Source organism: Cavia porcellus, unplaced genomic scaffold, assembly GCF_034190915.1.
Source record: "Cavia porcellus strain 051 isolate PalLab524CR breed Dunkin Hartley unplaced genomic scaffold, mCavPor4.1 scaffold_5, whole genome shotgun sequence".
Lineage (NCBI taxonomy): Eukaryota > Metazoa > Chordata > Mammalia > Rodentia > Caviidae > Cavia > Cavia porcellus.
Genome location: NW_026947488.1, coordinates 11,854,204 through 11,877,620, shown reverse-complemented (window position 1 = coordinate 11,877,620; position 23,417 = coordinate 11,854,204). Strand labels below are relative to the sequence as shown.

Here is a 23,417-nt window from a genome sequence, read left to right as displayed (position 1 = left end):
TAACTCAGAGACTTTTGTTATAAGTTAAACCTAAAACTCCGTTTGTTACTTGAGGGTCCACTGGATTAACTGATATGCTATGAAAAAGCAACCCTTCTGAATCACCAAAAGAACCCAAAGGCTGCCTAATTTAAATTCTTCTTATGTTGCAGGTTAGCAGGTAAGATAAAGCAACTGCTTGCCTGTGAAAGCTAGGTCTCCAGGCCACTCTCCAAGACCAGGATGCAGTTCTTCACCATGCAGATGAGGCTCTGAGCTCTGACGTTCATTACAAAGAAACAACAGCATGTCACATATATACACACGTTACACACATCATGTCACAAAATTATTATTTTTCAGATTAATTTTCCTGGTCCTAACTGATGAACTCAACAGAACTCTCGAATCTAAGGTTGAAATGGCCTTATAAAGTTAAAAAGTTCAGCCAACCCAGGACAGATGGCTGAAATATTAAGCATCTATACAAATCCAAGGTCAATGGAATGACCAGAAAGGTATGGAAACTGGACTCGGCTTTGGGAAGACCTGCCTTGGAATGCTCTTACCATCACTGCAGATGCCAACAGCCATTCCAGAGTCACAGCTGAAGGTTCTGAGCTCTAACTGTATAGTCTTGCAAAATGCAAACTGTACTCTCAGTATGTTTAACATGACAGCATTTCAAAACAGTACACGTACCTATGTCCCTCCTTTATCATTTTCTCACTGATAACTCTTTAAGCATGTTTTTCTAATAGTGTGTGACTCTATAGGAGAATTATAACAGGCAAATCTATACCTACAGAAAGGAAATTAAGGCTGCTTAGGGATATGAAAATGGGGTTGGGTGGGATGGAGACTGTTAGCTACTCGGTTTCTTTTTAGGGTAACAAGTGTTCTAAAATTAACTGGTCATAGTTACACAATTCTGTGACTCTAAAGACCACTGCATTTTACACTTTGGGTGAATTGTGTGGCACAAGTACAATAGTATCTGTTTATGAACTTAATCCGTTTTATGATTTGGGGGAAGATGACTGGTTTGTTTTAGGAAGATGGCTATGGTTGTGTTTTGTCATCAGATGTGCAATTTGTGAACAGAAGCAAAGTTCTGCAGAGTGCTTCTGTTTGCAAACAGAACAGTCTGTGAACTGAGGTATGACTGTACATCTCAATAAAGCTGTTACCAAATTAGAAAAGCAAAACACACCTGAGGTAAAGGATGGAGTTTATAAAATTTTACTCATACAATATATTTATCTTCACAGATTTTTATGACACCTAATTTGCTTTTTTCTTTTCTTGAAGAGTGTGCATGCCGGGGGAAGGGGGGGGGGGGGATGGGACCGGACACTGGTGGGGGCTAAACCCAGAGCTTTACACTTGCCAGGCACATGTCCCACTACTGAGATATAACACTAACTCTGTACAGTATTTTCTTTTGAAAAGAAACACTGTATAGAGTATTTACTCATGCAAGCATTGACTGTAAATTAACTTTTAAGAAATATAGCTAGTCTGAACTAAGATATCATTTCAATATAAAATGTACTCCAGGTTTCCAAGACTTTCTCGGGGTACTATTTAAAGTCTTTTTATTAGTACATGCTTGCAGTGCATAATGATCACATTCCTCATGGGGAGCTGGTAAATAGAATGTACATCTTTTTTCATCCCCTTCTTCCTGCTCCCTCTCATCATTTAGTCCCCTTCCCACTGGCAAAAAAGACTTATTTCCTATTATCTTTTACTTTGCTTTTTACCTCTAATGTTTCTCATATAAAACCATTCAGCATTTAAGCTTATGTGCAGACACTACTTAACATGATGGTCCCAAGGTGCATCCATTTTCCTACAGATGACTGGACTTGACCCTTCTTTATGGTGGGGTATAATCCATTGTGTATAAACACCATTTTCTTTATCCATTCATTGGCTGGACACATACGCCACTTCCAAGATTTAGCTATTATGAACTGTGTTGCTATAAACATGGGTATGTATACATTGCTGTATCTTTAACTCTTTTGGAAAAATAGAAGGGGTATACATCCTGGGTAGATATGGAACTTCCAACTTCTTATTTTGAAGGAATCTCCATATTGATTGTATCAGTTTAAATTCCCACCAACAATGGAGAAGGGATCCTTTTACCCACAGTCTCCCCAGCATTTGCGGTTGATTTCCTGATGGCACCTATTCTTTGAGAAATAAGATGGAATCATTGTTTTAATTTGCATTTCTCTAATGGCTAGAGATATTGAACATTTTTTCATATACTTATAATTCATCGGCATTATTGCTGCTGAGAAATACCTATTCATTTCTGTTGCCCATTTTGTTTTGGTAACTTTTTTTTTGAGACAGGATCCCACATGAAGTTCAAGCAAGACTTGAACTCCCCATGTAGCCTAGGATGGCCCTGATGTCCTGGGATCCTCTTGCCTCAGCCTCCCAAGTGCTGGGATTATAGGGACCAAGGCACCACCATGCCAAGGTAGCTTACTTATAATTTTAACAGCAGGATAGCGTGGGTTCAAAATCAGGGCACTAACCATTGATGGACATTTGAGTGATTATGAATTTGTTAAGATTCGCTGAAATATGGTATACTTTTATAGCAGTGATGGCAAACCTATTAGAACAAGGCTTTCAATCATATAACCAGCCTTTTACAGTATATGTGCCATAGACTTGCCACTTTTGTCCTACAACAAGTTCCTAGAAATAATATAGAACTTTGAAGGTCTTTATAAAAACCATTTTGAACCCTGTTAAATTAGGTACTCTACGGAAGCACATTAATGGAATCTGGGTCTCTTTTAAGCACTTAAAAATTTTTAGAATACTTCATTTCCTTGGCAAATCTGCTACACTTTCAGAAGCCAGGAACACACATCCTATATATCCCCAGTGTAATGCACCACTTTTGGCAATAATGGACCCAATTCACTTTGTCTTAACTAACAGATGTAATACAGCTGGGGTTACCTCGAAGCATTCATTTTTGCTTTGGAAAACCAAGCATGTGGCACCCAGAGAAGATCTCAGATTTTCCACATGTTAAATTTTAAAATCACCTATTAGTTTATTTCAGTTAAAGAAGGACAATTGCAAAAGTGAGAGATCCTAGGAAAAATAAAAAGCTCTCTGAAAGGGAAGAGAATGAAAAAAAGTTTAATGTAGCACTTTAAGCTGTTTTCTTTCATGCTGGTATAGTTTATTAACCAAAAATTACTAATAAATAGCCTGGTTCACTATATTAGCAATGATTCAAATTATAATTACATTGTCATTTAAGAGTTTTAACTTATTTGAATACATTATGCTCATTATATATAGAAATGCTCATTATATATAGGTGATTTTAAAGATTTAGAAAAGCATGACTTGAACCTAGTACCTGACACCACCAGCAAAGAAGTTTTTATGTTTGTCTATTACAGACATAAAAATTCACGCAAAATTTTATTTGAAAAGGAATCTCACTGCTAAAATCACTGCTCAGATTAATTTGCCTGATCTTTAGCTGACAGACTCAACAGAACTGTTTAAAACATGCAGCAATACAATCAGGAACATTAAAAGGACACTAGTTTTTTTATTTTTCTCCCCTGCTGTATCTCATCAGTGGTTGGTGGCACAAAGCAGGTACTTTAAATAAAGACTGAATATGGCCCTGTCTAAAAAGGGCTTATAGAGATGATACCTACGTAAGTATCCACCGCGAAAGGGATGATGTGTTTACTGTCAAGACTTCAGAAAAGGGGGTGCTCATTCTCAGTGGAGGATGGGGCCACTAAGCTAGAACTAAGACTCTGCACAGTACTATTGCAAAGAAGCTGGCACAATGCCACGGCCGAAAAGCAAGGTCTAGGAATCAGTCCTGGCTATAAAATGGCAGCTCTGTCATGCTTCTGAGCAGTAATGAATGACATGTTGGAAAGACCAACGAAAGACAGGATGGAGGACTTTTAATGCGAATAGAGTCCACTGCCATGCCGGTGCTGAAGTAGAGAAGAGATCTGGTTTTGGGGTGAGAGGACTACATACCAAAGCCAGGCATGCCAGGCAAAGACCCTACCACAGAGCAGCATCTGGAAAAGGTATTCAGGAGTACACCGTGCACACCAGACCGGCTTAAGGGGCAGAATCACCTGAGGGAGCCTATACACATTCCAGACCCAATCAATCTGAAAGATCTGTTAGTTCACCACTGCCTTAGGAACCTGGCAGCAAGATACTGAGGTGATAGCAAAATGAAGAAAAAAAACTTTTTCAAGAGTGAAGCTCCTATCCTCAACGAAAGTTTGTGTTTTCTAGCAATACTATTGTTTTCATGGACAAAATTTGCCTGCTATGAGCCACATGTAAAAATTTTTACTTATTGTCAAACATTTGAAGATGTAGAGTGACCCAGCACAGTAAGTCTGATAGGAAACAAAGATGGTAAAACACTGAGAATCTACCCTAGAGTAAGTCCTCTTGTTCTGCCACTTACTAGCTTATAACCCTAAATACGCCAGTCAGCTACTGCAAGTCTGTCCTTAATGTACACTGTTCAACTGTCAGAAAGACTAAATGAAAGGATGTACATTGATATGCAAAACAATTATCACTACTAGCTTTAATAGAATCAGATAGTAGAAAATTACTTTGAAAGTTCTGAGTTCACCACAGGGTATACCTCTTAGTTTATACTACTGTTATTACCAAGAATCAGATGTGGTTACCCTTGTATCTGTTCCTATATACGCTATAATGTGCATTTGTACTGATACACGCAACAGTGTTGTTATACAATTCTTTAAATATCTGTGTAAGCCATTCAACTTAAGAGCATATTTTTAACTTTACAAGCTTAGTGTTATCTGAAATGCTTACGCAATGAAACACTTGCAACTACCTTAAATAAACCTAAGTGATTTATGTAGAAACACAAAAGATTCCATAATCTAGACTTTGTACACTTTTTAAAATATGGGTATCACTTCTTTTTAAAATATATCTTCAGAGGGGGCTGGGGATTTAGCTCAGCGGCATAAGCGCCTACCTTGCAAGTGTGTGGTCATGAGTTCGATCCCTTGTACCGATAAAAAAAAAAAAAATCTTCAGAACAAAAGACTACTGCCTGAAATTCAAAACTGGAGTATGGGTGCTTATCCTGAGACTTTTGAGAATTTAGATATAAGTTCACATAAAATGTAACTGGGTGTGGTGGAACATGTCTACAATCTCAGCACTCTGGGAGGCCAAGGCACAACGATTTCAAGTTTCACTCTAGCCTGCTCAACTCAGTGAGACCTACCTCAAAGTAAAACTTAAAAAAAGGGGCGAGGGTGTCACTCAGTGCAAAGGCTGTGTTCAATCTCCAGCAGTGTACTGAAAAAAAATTCATACAAAATTTTATTTGAAAAGGAATATCTCACTGCTAAAAAAGTTGAGAACAACTGATAACATATTAATCTAGATTTAGGGGTGCTTTGAGTTGGAGAGCAATTCCCACTTCACTTCATTTTAACAAATAATGCTGCAACATAGGGATGCATCGTCAAAAGTAATTCTAGCCACCCCCTGCATATGAAAGAACTTCATAGGTTTAGAGCCATTTGCTGTCAGTATAAGTGGACGACCTGGCTTAAGAGAATTGTGAAAAGGAGAAATCATTCACAAATGGGCCTAAGAGAACAAGACAGATTCGCCACAGCAACATGTTACATCTTTGTATCCAAATGGCAAGACAAAAAGTTGTACCACTATCCTAATAAAAATTTCACATTCTACTGAAAACTATTCAGAAATAATTTTCCCACAGCACTAGAAAAATGTATTTTTCTCACCAGTACTGAACAGAATGACATCCAAACTGTGTTCTCAAGTTTTTAAAAGCAGATTCATTTCCCAGGATCAAGGTGGCTTTACCAGAGTTTCTGAAAAGCAATCCTGTAGTAGATTCTGCCACTTGATGGCTCAATCTTCACATATTTCCCAGTGAAGTTTTGTATTTTCTTATTGCTATTTAAAAGAATAACTGATCTTGAATCAGGATCCTAAGCATTCCTTGCATGGATGCTCAGCCTTCGCTCTCCTCTTTCACCAGAACAGTTTACCGACTTAATTCTGTCTTATTTCCACTAGACAACATTTCCTCAGATATGCCAGGTTTGAAGAGACCACTTATGAGGTTCTCAAGTCACCAGCTCCCACCAGAAAGGGACAGCTGTACAGATTTGTAAGGGAAGCACAAATCTGCACAAGCTCTTCTTACAGGGTCTTGCTGAGTTGCCCACTCTGACCTCAAACTTGTGGTCCTGCCTCGAGCCTCCAGCTGCAGTGAGTGGGTGTGCACTGCTCACCCAGCTTTTCAACAGATCTTAACTGGAGCACACAGGATTCAGGAAAAGAGCAAAAGCCAGCAAGTAAGCAAAAGTGCTCAGAACAGACAAAGAACAAGAGTGTACTGAATCAAAACATTAGAAAAAGCAACAGGATCATCCTCAAAGTTTCTTTTCAGACCCACATACAGGTAACTTCAAAGTAGACACGCTACTTCAACTAAATGCCACCTGCACAATTAAAATCCTCATTTTTCTGCTGGGGACATGACTGGTCTCTAACTGTGAGAGCCCATTCAGAATTCATGGGTTTAAGCTGGTGTATAAGCACAAAGCACCACCATGAAATCATGAAGCATTCATTTGCACCCTCATTAGCCACATAACTCTCAGAAGCACTAACAAGGTCTACGATTCCAGCACAGGTCAGGGATGCAGCCCAGAAATACTCTGTGGCTCACTTCATCATTTGACTTGCCCACCTGCCAAACAAGGGCAGTTCTGAGACATTTGCAAATAAAATAAATTATTATTTTATAATACCATAAAAGTGAAAAAGAGGACCTTTACACAGTTCATCCTTACTAGGCAATAACCGAGTAACGTGAGAAGCAACACACCAATAACCTTCATCACTAAAAGACTAAATTACATTCTCCTTACTGGGGAAAGTACCATTTATGTTTACTTATTTATGTTTACTTCTACAGGCTGATCAAATGATCATTAATCTCTTCCAGGTTATATGCTCTTTCATGTTGTATCTTAAATCTTCAATTGTGGTATCTGGTCAGAGTAGTCTTCATAAATGCTATTCAGAGTCTTGTATGGTGGCCTCTATTTTCCAAACCTTTATTTCCAAAACACTGCTGAAATTCTTGACAGGTTCCAGGATTTCTCTTGCAGCTGTTTTGGAACTAAGGTAGTGATCAGTAATACCAAGGAAGCTTGGAAGCACCTCTGAAACAGCTAAAAGGACAGGACGGTGAATTTACATTGGAGATAACAGAAACTAGAGCTGTAACAATAATAAGAATTTTGCATTTCTGATGTAAAATAAAAATATACACTCTAATCAAAACTCTCACTTTATGTAACTCACGTATTACCTGTGCCTTCCTCTACACACATCCATTTATCACAGTAACACTGATAGGCTCATGTGCCCCATTGAGGCAGTATGTGTGAGAAGAGACACCTTCACTGAAGCAAAATAGACATTCTCACTTAAACTGAGCCCTAATCTGGCAGATGGTAAAGGTAGGTCATAACAAAATGCAGGTGTAAGGAATGCTAAGACCCTGAGAAACTAACGTAATCATCCTCCTTTCACTTTCTAATTAATAAGACAGAAAAACAAACAAAAAAGGCACATGGTCATAATGGTCACACAGGCAGGGCAAAACATGGATGGCTTACCTTATAAAGTATCTCAATGAACAAGATGGAAAGGCCCAATAGGTAAAAAAGAAACACGCCTTTACATTCAAGTTTTAGTTCGGTTCATTAATGTGGGGTTTTGGCTTATACTAGTTGCAAATATCAAGATTCCAAACTAACAGTATAAAAAGCATTAACTAACAATGGTACACTTCAACAAAATACAGCATTATCCAGAGTAACATCACAAATTCATACAAAAACCAGGGGAGGAAACACTGAGTCTTATGTGATGCTAATAACACATCCAACAAACTCTTTTAACTCTTACCTATAACTGAACTATTTAGGGAAATAGTTTTAGGGAAACTTGATGCGTGTGCCTTTCAAGCAAGTAAATGCTTCTGAATTTTACTTTCTGTCAGACACAATAGGCTTTAGGACATTCTTTTAAAGTCCTTCGGAAGAGAAGGTTGAAGGAGATGCTTAATGCACAACAGTCACAGGCACCTTAGTGAAAAGCACAGCTTCTAATATAAAAAAAATTTAAGGGTTTTTACATCATTAAAAAAATTTTATTCAAGATTTAAACATGGTAAGTAAAAAACAAAAATCTAAACTTAATTTCGTTTTCTCCCCATATTTAAATTATCCCTAAACTGTATTTCTAAGTATTTGGGCTTTTATTGACTATTATTTCCAACTCTAAAAAACTGAACTGTATTTCTATCTGTATGCACACATGTATCTACTCCCTCAATTAATGAACTCCATCTTCCAGAGTTTATATCTCACACTGCCTTGTTACTTATATAAAATTCTCAAGAGAAAAAGCATGATTAAATTGTAAAGTTCTTCTCTTATCTGTATCAAATATCAGACCACAGTTTCTCTTTTATAACAAACAGGTTTACTTTAGAAACTGCAATTTTCACAATTAAATCTGTTGATGGTATGTGCATACCATTTAAATAATCAACCACTATATTTATATTTTAATTTTCTAATATTAAAAATTATTTTAAATAAGAAATTTCTAAAATATCTTACAAGGTAGGCAACAATTTTACATGCAGTATACCTTATATATCTATCCTTTTAATTATCAAATACTCCATCCATCCACCTATCCATCCAACTATCAATGAAAACCAAAAGCCCATTTTGTGTGACAAAAAAGTTTACTGATTACCCGCAAGGTGTGCAGAAATTCAATAGTGTGAAATTTTACTTTAATAAAACAGTATCAGAACTGCCCCTGCAATCTAGTTTAAGGAGGAAAGAAATAAACGCAAAGCAAATTCATAGTAGTAAAATTCAGTGACCTGCTGGATATCGACAAGGAAGGGGTCATTAGACATTCATAGCCTACCTGCTTATTTTTATACAGGGACTATCAGAACCAAAACGAAAGGTTTGGTTAGTTTCAATATATAACCATCTCTAGTAACGTCATCTTAGGAAAGCTTTCAACGGCAGTCAAGATAAAGGAGGAATTTCAGCTTAAAGCTCAAGTAAAACAATAGTCTAGTAAACTGAGGCTTTTTTAGCTGTGGTTTAGTGAATGCTTAGTTTACTGACTGTAAATTCCAACCACTAAGTCCCAGTGTTTCACTTTTTTTTTTTTGAGTGTCAAAACTAGGAAATCTCTGAAACTAAGAATACATGCTACGAGCCCACAAAAAGTTTTCCTTCAAGGGGAAAATGGCTATTATCACTAAGAACATTACTGAACAAACTGTCTTACAATTTGCTAAGTCACACAAATGTACCTTCAGAAACCTTCAAATATGCACTTGAATAAACTGTTTTCAAATTACTCATTTTAAGAACTTAACTATATCAAATATTAAGTCCAGGCCAAAGACATATCTGTTTAATGAATACTAAACAGTATTAAAAATTACAATAGCATTTATATTAAATACTAAATTCTGTAATTATAAAAAGTTTTAAAAGCAATTTAGCCTCTAGAGAAATACTTGAGTCAAGCTGCCATCTTTTTCACTCACCAAAGTGTTATTTGGAATGATTAGCAAAGGGAAAATTCACCTTTAAGCACCACTGGTTAACTGTGCATCAAATACAGCCATTCACTTTCCCACAGGTATCTGTATGATACCTGATATAACTTCTTAAAGGAACCACCAGTATCAACAACCACTGCCAGTGTTCAGCAGTAAGAACAGGTTTATCACCCACTTACTGTTTCATTACATCTTTGTATTGCTTTTCTTTGCAGTGCTGGGGATGAAACTCAGGGTCATAGCATGTTGGCCAAGCATTTTACTCCTGAGCTCTGTCTAACGCTAGCCCTTCTCTTCATCACATCTTTCAGGAATTTTAGAGGGTTAGCAACTCTCAACACTGATAAACTAACCGTGATTGAGTATTTAAACTTCATATGCAAGCATGCAGAGTTCAAAGGATCACGACATTAGCATCTTTCCAATTTCTCTTAAACAAGCCATAAGTCACTTCTTAATTCTCTTATGTGGCCAGAATCTACTACTGCACTAGCTTTAAACAGCTTCCTGAGGAATGTGGCTAGGCTGGAAGTTTGGAAAGATTGGCTTTGGTGGTGACCAAACCAGAAAAAAGTCTCTAGCTTCCCTGTGCTGCAGTTCCCACCCTCCCACATAAATGTACCCACCGGTGTGAAATGACAATGTGGTCCAAAGAGCAAGGCAGGAAACGGAGTCCAGATCCTCAAAATGGCAGTACAGGGCATAACCACTAGGCCACCTATCAGTTCAGTACAAAAAGTACAACCCTGGGTATCATGGTGCAAAAGCTGGGGCCTAGGTTTCGCACTGTGCATCTCCCACCTATGGAAATAATAAGAGGAGTAAAATCTATAGAAATTCACACCCTAAGAGAGTGGGTGTTCACAGAAGACTGGTGTCAACATTTGCAAAGGAAGGTTGTTGGCTACTGACAAGTCCAAAATTGGTGAGGAACAAAATGTTAATCAATTCTGTTGAGTTTTGACAATGAATAACTCAACATACGCTTGATGTTTGTCAACAATGCTTTGCAAATCGTGACACGAGTCTATGATGCTTATGAAAATTATCCCACAAAAATCTAACACCCTTCAAGAGTAACTTTTAACTTTCAAAGAGTTAGTTTTCAACTATGGACCAAACAGCAACGTCCCAAACCTGTTATTCTCTGGTTTTAAACTCTTCCCTTTAGCAGCTGACCTTGGAAAGATACACATTGCAAGTTTAAGGTGGAGAATTTCAGAGAAAGGTAAACTATGAGCCAAGGATGTATGACAAGGTAATTGTCAAGAACAAATGTGGACTTTCTGTGGGTCAACAGTTTTGAAAAAGTGAAAAAGAGAAAACTTCCCAAGTACAGAGTGGATTCCTTACAAGAAAATCACTGCTCTTGACTCAATCCTTCGCCATGTTGCAGTCAGCTCACCAACTAAGTGTGCGTCTTGCTGGGCCCATTTTCCCATGGTCTGTAGAAGGCGCTGTGAAGCACATCCTGTTCTAGCTCTGGGGCCCTTCCCCCCTCTGCAGCCTTACCCAGTGCAGAAAATGCGCCCCCTACTGACTTCAACACTCATCGCCTTTAGCCGACTTGGCTGCGGTGCATTTTGGGTGGGGGCTGGTATTTTCATGGCCATAAACCAGAAGCAACAATGCAGATTTATAAAGAAACTATATCGAGCTAGCCAAGAGATTTCTTTTTTCTTTTCACTTTGAAGTTCAAGACACAGGCATAAGAAGCATCAGGGATGGGTACTGGGTGGGTGGGGATGGACAGCATTAAAATGGCAAACACAGGAAACAGTTTTGTTCTTTTTCCCTCTTAAGCCTTTGTCTGTGAAATGGGGGTATGTCAAGAACTGTCCAGAGAAACCGGTGAATGCAAGAATCAGGAAGACAACGTGGGTGTGTGTGTGGCTAAAAAGGATATTAGACTTTAGAGCCCAATCTTGGACAGAAGAGGAAGAGAAGCAATCGCGCCTTTTCCAGCAGACAGGCATCCAGGTTGGGGGGCAGCCCAAAGGAAAGAAGAGGTGAATAAGGGTGGTCACACAAGAGAGTGGTCAAAGAACTACTCATTCATTGCATTAAAAACAAAAACACTTTTTCGCAGCTTTCTGAATTTCCATTTTCTGTCGTCTTACTGCAAAGTTGGGGCTCAGACAGCTCGTAAGAGACCGTGCTGACCATGCAAGTGAGACTGAGAAAAGGGGGTGGTGGAGGACTGCGACTAAGATAGGAGTGAAGCTTAGCATGTTGGGGAGGCACAACTGCACCCGGGAGGCAAAGACTTTTACTCCTTACCATGCATGCTCCCCGCCCCCCAACCTACTCCCCCCTCCCCCAGCTAGGGGTGGGCAGACCTGGCAGAAGGCTCGTTCCAAACATTTTAGGGTGTGCGTGGGGGGCTCCTTTTGGGAAGGGGGCGGAAGGGATTAGTCCCAGGGATGCGCGAAGATCGGCTCCGGCTGGGGGCGGGGTGGGAAGATGCCTTTAGCTGCAAAAGCCCCGGGCGGCCAGGTAGGCTGCTGGCGTCTGCAGGCTGGCGGGGCGGAGAAGGGGGTCGGGCTGCAGGAGGAGGCGCCTGGACCCCCGACCAGCGCCCAGGTAGCGGTCCGCGCTGGGACGGGCGGCGCGTCCGCAGCGCAGTGTGCACAGCAGCGTGAGCACCCGGAGGTGCAGCGCGAACAACAATGCGGCCCGCGCTCCGGGCGGGCGGCAGGCGCGGGACAGGGCAGGGCCGGGCCCGCGCCGCTTACCTTCACTCGGCCTCGAGGCGCGCGCGGGGCCGGCGTGCTCCGGGGCCGGGCGGCGGCGGCGGCGGCGGCGGCGGGCGGATGGCGGCGGCACGGCGAGGGCGGGGAGGGCGCGCCCGGAGCCTCGTCGCGCTCGGTCTCGGCGGGCTCCGGCTCGCGCCGCGACCGCGGCTGCTGCCGGGGGGCGCGGCGGGCGCAGCAGAGCGGCGGGCGGCAGCGACGGCACGAGCGGCTCCCTCCAGTCTCCGCGCGGGCGGCGGCAGCAGCGTCGTCGAGCGGTGCAGACAAAGGAGGGGCGGAGGGAGGAGACGGAGGGTGTGGGAGCGGCGGCTTCACCGGCGCGGGCGGGCGGCGGCGGCCGCGCTTCCCTCGCTCCTCGGCAGCGGGAACCGAGAGAGGGAGCTGTGTCTGAGGAGACGCCAAAATCCCCCTTAGCGGTGCCTGCGGGAGGGGGAGGGGGCACAAGATGGCGGCGGCCGGGGGGGCGGGAGTTCAGCTCATGGATCTCGGCGGGCGGCGGAGGGGAGACCGGGCCGGCGGAGGCGGCAGCGGCAACGGGCGGGGGAGGGGGCCGATCCCGCGTCTCCCCTCGGCAGACAATACAAGCGCCTCGGAGCGAGTCCCCGAACCTGCCCTAGCCAAAATGGCGGCCGAGAAAGAGCGGAAGTGACGTAAGTAACTCATTAGCATAAGAGGACTCATTGTCCAGCCAAGAAGGGGGGGGGTCATGGGGGACAGCAGCCCTTCCCTCCATGCCCCCCAGGGGCAACTCTACTACTTCCCTGTGTGCTTACATCGGACTTTTCTTGGGGGAGGGTGGCCCCAGCACCCCCACCCCCGCCTAAGGGGAATTATATAATCCCCACTGAGGGGGAGCTCTCGCGAGAACCTGGAGGATTTGCCATTGACCCACTAGGAGGCGCCGCGGATAATGGCCGCAGTGCGCTCCCAGGCCCCGTGTGCTCAGCAGGCGCCTTCCTCTGGCCACAGCGCCAGCGGCGGAGGCAGAAGCAGCGGGCCGCAGCACGCCCAACACTCTGTCAGGTGGCCGCGTGGGGATCCCTGCGCGGGCCCAGCTGAGCCTGGACTACATCTGGAAGGAGGGGTGTGCAGGGCAGCTCCACGTGCTTGGAGGCGCGCGCTCACGGGCTGGGCGCAGCTGCAAGGGGCAGGGACACCTGCCTCCAATGAGGTGTGAGGGCCTCGTGCTCCGCAAGCCTGCTGGAGGGCGCGCGACCCCTGCGCCCTGGGCCCTCCCTGCTCAGGGAGTACTTGGTGGCAGGGGCTGCATTTTAGCCTGCTGTTGCCTGGGACTGGACAGTCTTCCAAACTCAGCCATGGACTCCTCTCCTTGGCCTGAAGAAACAAGTGGAATCCCAAGGACTTTGAGGCCACTGGACTGGTGAAGCCAAAGGATGAAGTGACACTGCCAGTAGCCCTCCAGAAGATCCTTAGGAACACTTTGCAATTGTAGGGCCCGTCAGTTCTAGCGCTCCCACAACGTGGACAGGATGGCAGCACGTAAACAGAGTGCTCCCAAACTTTAGGCCAGCCCCAACGCCTCAGCTCACCTTTGATGGTAGAGTGCATCAGAGAGCGTATCATTGGTGAAACGTATTTAAAAGGAATAAATGCCACTGGTGAAGGGTTAACCAAGGCTAGTTTTTCAAGGTATGGTCTGTAAATACACCTCTTCTACTATTTTTTTAAGTCTACAAGTTAAAATAACTTCAAATAATACTAGTGTCTCTAAAGGACCTAACAACCTACTATGAATTGTGGTTAACTACACTCAGTGTTAAAGACTTTGGTGAGTAAGTTTAACTTTCAATCCAACACACTATTAATTTCTGCAATTTCATTAACATTAAAAGCTAATTCAGTATGTCAATAGGAAACAGGAGTTGGAAAAGTTGTTTTTTAAAGAAAGCAGTAGGGGAGACTTGGGCAAAGCATTTGAGTCAGGAAGATAAGTAATCTACAAAGTACATAACAGGCAGAGAGCTGCTATGAAATAAGCAAATAGGGTAATCTTTTAGTTTTCTTAGATTTCATACAGTGACACTACAAATACAAAGAACAACATCTGGATTTCATCACTGTCCTCATGAAGCAAAAAAGGGTGCAGATTAAGATGTAAATGTTTAAAAAGATTTTGCAGTGTTTATGTCACCAGATTTACTACAAAAATACATCTAGATGGTCCAGATTCTCTTCTAAATGATTTCCTAATAGCCTGTGTTCACTGCTTAGTTCCAACACTGGTAAAGTGTTGAAACGGTTGTGGGAAGAACTGAAAAGACAGAAAAGTTACCTAGTCTAGTGAGGTATGAGAAAGCAATGCCTTATATATGATAAGGTTCTCAATTCTGCTCTACATACTTCAGACTGAAAACCAGGCTTAAAGAGAATAAATTCTCAACACTCCAAAAATATCAAGCACTTTATAATTCTGTTACTATAGCTTAAAACTAAGTTTACATGAAGCACTGATGAATCTTCTAGTTATTAATGATAAGGGAGGTCACTTCCCCAAGGAAAGCTGGTCCCGGTGGGCCAGCTGAATAGCTCTGGGCAAAACAGAATCACAATGGCTCTTTTTAGAATGTGCAGTAAGGGTTTAACTATGGGAATGGAGGAGTTTAAATGTTCAAAACTACAAAGGTTTTAGTTTATTATTTCTGATAAGAGCAGAGAGAAACGTAAATGATTTATCAGACTTTTTTTTGTCAGCAAATTAAGCCCCAAAATGTAAATACATACTGTTCACCAAATGTGAGTGGCTCAGACACACTGTTCTTTTTACTTACAAAGAAAAGCCAACTCGGCTCACTTGTTCAAGTATATTCTTACTCAAATTTTAAAAATAAATGACTTAAAAGCAATGCTACATTTAGAAAATAATTATCATTTTTGAAGTACCTGTGTTAGAGAAGGTAGGTAAATGAAACATTTGCTCTGGCTTTTGGAACACAGGTATCCTACAGAAGCGACTATATTTCATAAGCATAATGAACATTCCTCTCTCAACATCAGGCGTAAAGAGCTACGAATTGTTTTTGTAAGAAATATTTCAGATTCTGTTCCATTTAAGAAATTCTCCAATCACATATTCTAAAGAAACCAGCAACATTTAATACGAAAATCCATGTGTATTTATTTACGTCTTAATACAGCAAAATGTATATGAAAATTGAGAGCATTGCTCATTAGGCTAGTAACTTTAACATTTAGTTTGAAGTAAAAAATGGAGTTTCTCCAGATAATATATTTGTATAAAATTTACCTTACCTTATGATTTATGTTCTAAGAGTACATGTTATAAAAATCAGTAAGGGTGCCTTTTATATTTCAATTGAAATGAACATGGTAAGCAGAAATGAGTAACTTTCTTTTATGTAGTAGCAAAAAGAGTCAATAATCCTTTCAAGAAAGAGACTATCTCATTTCCTCCCAGTTTGGATTCACCATAAACACGATCCACAAATGATATTGGAACCTGGTTTTAAAAAAAAAAAAAGTCCATGTTAAAAGTCAGTCTTTTAAAAAAAAGACAAACTAGAAGAGCAGCTCAGGAGGGTACTTATTACCACAACAGAAGTCTTTCATGGCAGTTCAGGATTAGGGGATTCCTGAAAGTACTCACGCATCTGAATTAAACATGCACTTATATGAATCAAATCTACAACTGTTTGAAAAGCACTGCTGCTGAATATTATGTTGGTTTACTCAAGTTTCAGCTCCATTTCAAGGAATAACTATAAAGGTAAAGTGGCCTTTCACTTGGCTTACTCAGGTTCTAAAGTTTAGTTTATTAGTGTTTTACCATTAAAATCTTGTAATTTCCAGAAAAGAAGCTGCATTCTAGGGTAGCTGATCTCTAGGCCAGTGTTTTAGTTAAGAATCTTCTCTAAGAGATTATTAGCCACGAATTCCCCAGGCCCTTGCTCTGTAATTCCTGCCCGTTTTTCATGTATTCACAAGACACAGGATTCATCACTGTGTTCAAAGTATGGCGGGTGTTGGTTACAGAAGGAAAAGTGGCAGGCAGACTCAGGCCAAAACACGGACTGGTTAGAGGGAAGGACGAGGAGAGAGGAGGGACCTGTAACTGTAATGATTTAAAGGGAAAAGCTGGGGTTTGAGAGGTAGTCATTGCTTGTCTAGATGTACAAGGTTCTGGGTTTGACTGCTAGCAATGAATGGAAAAAAAGAGGAAAAGGTGCTTTTAAGTTACGGTAAGTCGAACATCAATTTGCAATGAATTTGGATTTTCACCCTTTACTGCATTGGCATTTTAAACAACTGGACCACAACATTAGTAGTTACAAAAATTACACTTTTCACCATAAAAAGTGGTGTTCCTTTATGAGGAATATGACATTATCAGTTACATACCTCTCCAATTGTGTAATTCAACTGCCTTGCTCGAATGATCATTTCCATCTGGAAGACATAGCCTTTAGAAACACATTTTTCTATTAATTTCTGTAGAACTTCTTTTTTGTATAATCTGTAAGAAATCACAATATAGATGAGAATCTGCTAAGTATATTTGTTTACATGTATCTTGAACTTTCAAGGAGTTCACTGGTATTTATAAATGCTAAAATACTCACTACCTATTTTTATAGACAACAGTTTTCATAGTTGATGATAATTTGTCCCAAAACCATGAGATTTGCTAACCAATATAATTTTGAAAATGAATTTTCAGTAAGAATTACCTTCCTATCGTATTATCAGGAATTAAAATATAGTAAAACTAGTCACTTGATGCAGAACTACTCATTTCGATTAAATTTCTTAAAATATGCTTAAAGGTGAAAGGGGAGAAACTGGCCCAAGTATTGGAACGAGTGCATTGTTACCATTTGTCTGGTGGTCTCCCCAAAGCCTCACCCAGTCATGGGAGGAGTCTTTTCAGAAGCGGTGTATGTGGAGTGTGGTGCGTGAGCAGTGAATCAGTCCACGACTGGCACAGTCCTGACTAGGATCAAGGGTGTCAGGGCCACATCTAACCTAAGGCAGGGAGCCTGCATACAATAGGACAGAAAGGGGCTTGTCCCACCCAGGGTGATGGTGCAGTCCTGAATCCCAGGGCCCAAAGGCTGAGACAGGAGGCTCAAGTTTCAGACTGCATTTCAAGGAATAACTATAAAGGTAAATTGGCCTTTCACTTAGTTTTCTCAGTTTCTAAAGTTTAGTTTTATTAGTGTTTTACCATTAAAATCTTATAATTTCCACAAGACAAAGCTGCATTCTGGGGTAGCTGACCTAGGAGCTTAAGGCCAACCCGGGCTACATTCTGTGTTCAAGCCTAGCCTGAACTACACTGTGAGGGTGTGCCTCCCTCCTGCCCCCCAAAACAGGCATGGCCCTCCCTTATTATTTTTGCTATTTTGTGGGCATCATGAATGGCTTCCTAAGATGGCCCTCTGGTAACACCCTTCCTTGGAGCCAGCCAATTATGGGTTGAAACTTCTATAAACTGTGAACCAAATAAACCTTTTCCTTCTGGGTGTAAGTATTTTGTCTCAGCAACAAAAAAAGCAAGACAGGGATTGCCAGGTAAGATAAAGTAACTACACGCACTGTATGACAAATACCCAGTAATCAGCAGACATCCCCTCGAAAACAATTGCTTCTTAGCATTTACTCAGTAAACTCTCTAGGGTAAGTGGAAGTCCTTAATCTGTTTAGGTACCACGGGGCAGAGGTGATCAGAGATTAGATTATTCACTAAGATAAACTGGGGGGGGGCGACTTTCTTCAGTAACTTCAAATAGTGAGGGGCTCCCTATTGTCAGAGGGGTTTTATTTTCATTTAAATCAGTGGTTACTGAGGCATCCATTTCTACTTTTATTTAAGTTAGGAGTTCTTAACAGGAGCCTTAACAGTTCTTTTTAGAAATTAAGATCATCTGATTTTACAATGCCTAAGGGTGGTCATGGAATCCAGATTTGTAGGCTGCTTCTAAGAATACCCTACCTTTTGTTTGGCTTTCAGTTGGGTAGGCAAGATAGCACAGCCTAAGAGTTTAGTATGTATATTCTTTCATCCACAGAGATCCCACAAAAAGAATTTTAAGAGTTTGGAATAAATATGGTGAGAAGAAAACATGATGATAGTAGTACTTATTTATTCAGTAATGAATTTGTGGCAGCAATGGGACATGCTTTAACATCTGTAAATGTGAGATTGGACAATTTTTTTAAGAATCATTTTCTAAGACGTTTTTCTTCACTGTCTTCCTCTTCTCTACTCTTCCCACAGCATCTTTAAAATTATTGTGTATGTAGGTGTATAATCCCATGAAGTGGATTAGGAAAAGGCGGCCTTTAATACCGAATTGCTTTACATGAGGCTGTATTGAGTTTTGGCAAAAGGTACTGCCTCCTAACTCTGTGGATGACAACTTGAACTGTATTTCATAAACCATTACTTTTATGACAAGACAATGGGATTTAACCTTTTAAAATCTGGGCAGTTAACAGGCCCTCTTTGGTTTCTGGCTGCTCTGTCCTTTGTACACCACACACCCGTCCCTGCTGTCCCCGACGCTCCTTCCCTCAGGGCTGCTGGTCTCGGGGAGTTCCCCTCACTCATTACTCTCCCTGCACACCCTCTCCCCACAACCCACGCAGCTTCACTAAAAATCATCACAGCTGTGCCCTGTGCAGTTCACGCTGGCCTGCCCTCTTCTGTAGAGACTGTGTCACTATCCATCCTCTGCCTTGCTGCTATGTGGCAATCAGAGAGCTTAAGTAGATCATGTGATTCTTTTGCCTTAAAATTGGAACTGACAGGGTTATTATTGGGTTTCTTTCTCTTATTTATACCAAACTCTGCTTTCTAACTTAAGTTTTTAGTTCTAGAGGCTTCATTTTTCTTTTTATCTGGCAATCCGGCATTCAATGACCAACTTCTTATTTGTATATCATTTAGGCACCTGAGAATCAACATTACTTAATGGACAACAGCAAGTATCAAATCAAATAAAAGGCCTAGCCATAAAAAGCAGTTCACAGCTCCTGGAGCAAATCTAGAACACTACACACATAAATCCTCAGGAACAAATACAAAAAACTCCAGGGACCAAATCTTTGGTCCAATAAAACCAGGAAAAGGGGAGTAGGATGGAGAGGTATAGTGATATTGCCTACATTTGATCCTGGGTTCCACCTCAATATTGCAAAAAGAAGAAAAGTAACTGAAAAGTTTCACATAAGGATCTTAAACTTTCGTGCAGATAATGCTGCATTTATACACACTGCAGAAACTACTGAAATCTGTACCAGCTTTTGGAGCACACAATTGCGAAAGCACCGTTCAAAAGGAGTTGCTGAGCCTCATTTCACGTGAAGAGCAGCACTGCTCCCCCGAGCCCTATATTCACCTTCCTAAGAAAAATACTTCTGTGTATAATATTTAGGCTTCACCAACAGCTCTTAATGAACTTCCATTTGCTTTTGCAGCAATCCAGAACAAAACTGAGCTGAAATGAAAAGTATTTCTTTAAAACAGCCACTGTAACACAAGAAATGAAGGCAACAAGTTACCAATAGAAAATTATACTTTACCTGAAGCTTCCTGTTAAGTCAGATGCTCCTGGTCTCAGCAAAATCTGAGTTACAAAATTAGCCCCACGGCTGCCAGATTAAACAATCAGATTTTTCTATTAAAATATAAATAATTTATAAACTAGAGCAAAACCATGTCCAGAATGCTAAAAATGCTACATCAATTTTATAAACAGAATACTAATTTCACAAAAATGATGCACCAATTTCATAAATGTAACACAACTGCACATAATGTTAATTCTGTACAACGAAGAAATTTTTAGTGAAATGAGACCCGATACTCATCTTTCAGGAAATAGGGATTTTTATTCCCTGATAGTGAAATTTAGCAATCACAAAACTTCACAAAAAAAGTATTTACCAACAGTCATTATCTGTAATTATCAAGTCATTCTCTAGAATTATGGACACCTGTGTCAGGCAGAAAAGTATCACTGATTTAATAAGGAATTTGTTAAACAAGAGAGAGATAAGATTTGATAAAGACTTTCCCTTTCAAATTCTAGTTAAGGACAAAAGGTAAGTAATTGGTCAGCCCACATATTATTAGTTACAACCAAATGATACAACTGGAAGGTTGTAATGTTTCTGGGATGCCCTGATTCTAGATAATGGGCGAGTGACCAAATCCAGAGTGTGTCTGAAGATCACTGACTGCACGAGAGAATCGGTCAGAAGCCTGTGAAAATGCTGATGCTTACAGCCCACATTTGGAGACTCATTCACTCATAGTGGTAGTTTTTCATGATTTTCTCCATACACGATTGCAGGGTAGAAAACCACTCCCTTATTTCATCCATTTTATTTCATGAGTGTTCTTAAATGTTTTAAATGACTGAGGTGAATTTAATGAAATCTTAAAAAGGAATAAAGTGGGTGATAAAGAAAGACATACATTTCACTTTCCCATAACCCTGAAAAGTACAAGTGAGTTCACTAAACATGATAAAAAAAATTCAGGGTAATGCAAGGAATATAGTTCATTAAATGACAAACTTATAACAGTTATAATCTGAATCTAAGGCAGCATGATAACCCAAACACTACATTCTAGTGGTTACACCAGTAACAATAGCACATGCATATACCTGATTATTTTTCTTTTCAAATCCCAGCCATATACTCCTCCATTTCCTTTATAGCGAGTTCCAGAGACAATATCAAAATTACTCTCCTTTTGTTTTCTGTAGAAAAAAAATAATACTGTCAATTGTAAAAGGCTCTTGCTTCAACACAATTTTCAGCAGCTACACAAACAGAACTTCACAGAAACACTAAGAAAAAAAAACAAAGAAATATATGGACTATCTACTGAAAGACCTTTCAAAACGGGGTTTCAAACCTGATTCTATTTCACATGTAATCATTTTTGAGAAAAAAGAAAATTACATGAGAGTACTACTTGATGTCTGTATCATGTGATATCATCCTAAGAATATTAATAAGATTATCAATTTTTCCAGTATCTTTTCTATTCTGCTCAAACCCTGGCAACCCCAACCCCAAGTAAACACAATACAAAACTAGTGTGGCAGTTCTCTAAATCTTTCCCTAGCTTTTGGCAAACAACGAGAGACGCATCTCCCTAGTTTTCGTTCCATTTACAAAGCTGGAATCCAAAATACCTCACTTTGTAACTTGCTTTGTCAGTTAACGTACATCACAGAATCACAGACATCCCCACAGATGAACAGAGATCTTCCCCATTCCCTTTAATAGCTCCAAAAATAGTAAAGACTATTCAACTAAGATCTATGTGGCTGCAATTACAAAACCACAATGAATAATACCTTAATAAATTCTAACAGATACTGTGCTAGAAATCATTTTCCAAAGGTTACAGCAACTCACACTTTGTTCAGCAGTATTTCAATGTATTCATTTCTTACCATCTTGAGTGTAGTGGATACTACTTCTCTAAACGTTTAACTTTGACAAACCAACAGGTAATAATTATTTTAATTTGCATTTTCTCCACTGCAGGCCTAGGTCTGTTATGTTAGATACTTTAGATACTGTTATGTTAGCATCATACAAGGCCAGCTTGCATTTCTCCACAATTTTCTTTTCAACTCTATTGGTTCCATCCCACTATCACACCAAAGATGTGTCTGAGTATTAATATACAAGCAGAGTGGGTCTAAGGTGACTTTCTAGAGATCAAAGCATGAGCAATGGCTCATTTCATTTAAGAATTTCAAAGCACAGAGCTCTGTGTTAACTAAGAAATGAAAGAGTATGCCTGTGGGCCTGGAGAGCAAAGGGAAAGGAGCACAAGGCCAGGTCAGAAGGCACGCGGTATGCACAGTTCACATTGTCATCTCTATGATCTGAAAACATTTGGGTAGGGGGCTGGGGATTTAGCTCAGCGGCATAAGCACCTGCCTCACAAGCAGGCAGTTGTGAGTTCGATCCCCGGTACCGATAAAAAAGAAAAAGACAAAAAAAAACCCATGTAGGTAAACAAAAAACTGATCTGTTCTTTGTCCTCAGGTGTCCTAAAATACCTCATTTAACCAAATATCTATTATGAGCCCCAAATCCATATATATATGTGTGTATACTTGTTGATTTTTGGTAAAGGAATTAAACTCATGACCTCAACTTGCCAGCTGTGCCACTGAGCCATATCCCTGGTCCTCCCAATTATGTTCGATAGAAAACTTAAAATAGCAAAGTACAAAACCATTAAGACAAGTGATTTTCATCATTTTTTCCAAATATTAGAAATAGTACCTACCTAATGAATTCAGGAATAAACTTTGGCTGAAATGTAGAGGGAAGAAAAATTAGTAAAGTAGGGTAAGACTACCATAAATAACTAGTAAGCAAGAATGTTACTTACATGGTGTGAAAGATCAGCATCCATAATAATTATGTAGTTTCCTGTGGCGTGCTTCATTCCATGAATATATGCAGTTCCTAAAAATGAAAACATGCATTAAAGAAAGTCACCAAAAATGTTCAGCTATACAACTGAATGGAGGATATTACTTAGGACTCAAAGCCCCATGTTAACCTTCTAGAAGTAATGCTAACAAATGGCTAACTTTCCATTAACTATACAGTTCCTGTGTGTCCTAAACACAATCAAGCTGGTAGCTGGTCACCCCCCTTTCCATTCTGATGCCAATGTAACAGAAGAAAAAAACCACACCTCTACAGTAGTTCACTCAAGCAATGCAAAGTTACTGAAGTCTTAGGACACATAAACATTATCACTCTCATAGTTTTAAAAACTATCTTCACACTGATGCCCCCTCAGTATCTACCCAAGACACTAAAGCCAACTCACATTTACCCATCAGTTTGTCGCTTTCTTTCTTTCTTTCTTTGGATATTTCAGAAATTTCTAATATAACGTTCCAAAATAA

General features: G+C 40.4%; 1 protein-coding gene across 3 annotated transcripts in view; it reads right to left on the bottom strand.

The window, feature by feature from the left end:
* Window positions 1–23,417, bottom strand: part of Dpm1 (dolichyl-phosphate mannosyltransferase subunit 1, catalytic) — a 55,992-nt gene that overhangs the window by 21,697 nt on the left and 10,878 nt on the right. For 2 of the 3 annotated variants that reach the window (XM_063248163.1, XM_003463660.5), the window contains exons 4-9: window positions 22,889–22,965; window positions 22,784–22,809; window positions 21,132–21,227; window positions 20,041–20,109; window positions 16,855–16,969; window positions 12,460–15,955 (exon numbers count right to left, since the gene is read on the bottom strand). In XM_063248163.1, coding sequence (XP_063104233.1) covers window positions 15,851–15,955; window positions 16,855–16,969; window positions 20,041–20,109; window positions 21,132–21,227; window positions 22,784–22,809; window positions 22,889–22,965 — 488 coding nt within the window. In that variant the 3' untranslated portion in view covers window positions 12,460–15,850. The remainder of the gene's footprint in view (window positions 1–12,459; window positions 15,956–16,854; window positions 16,970–20,040; window positions 20,110–21,131; window positions 21,228–22,783; window positions 22,810–22,888; window positions 22,966–23,417) is intronic. The other variant, XM_063248165.1, reaches the window with a different exon arrangement.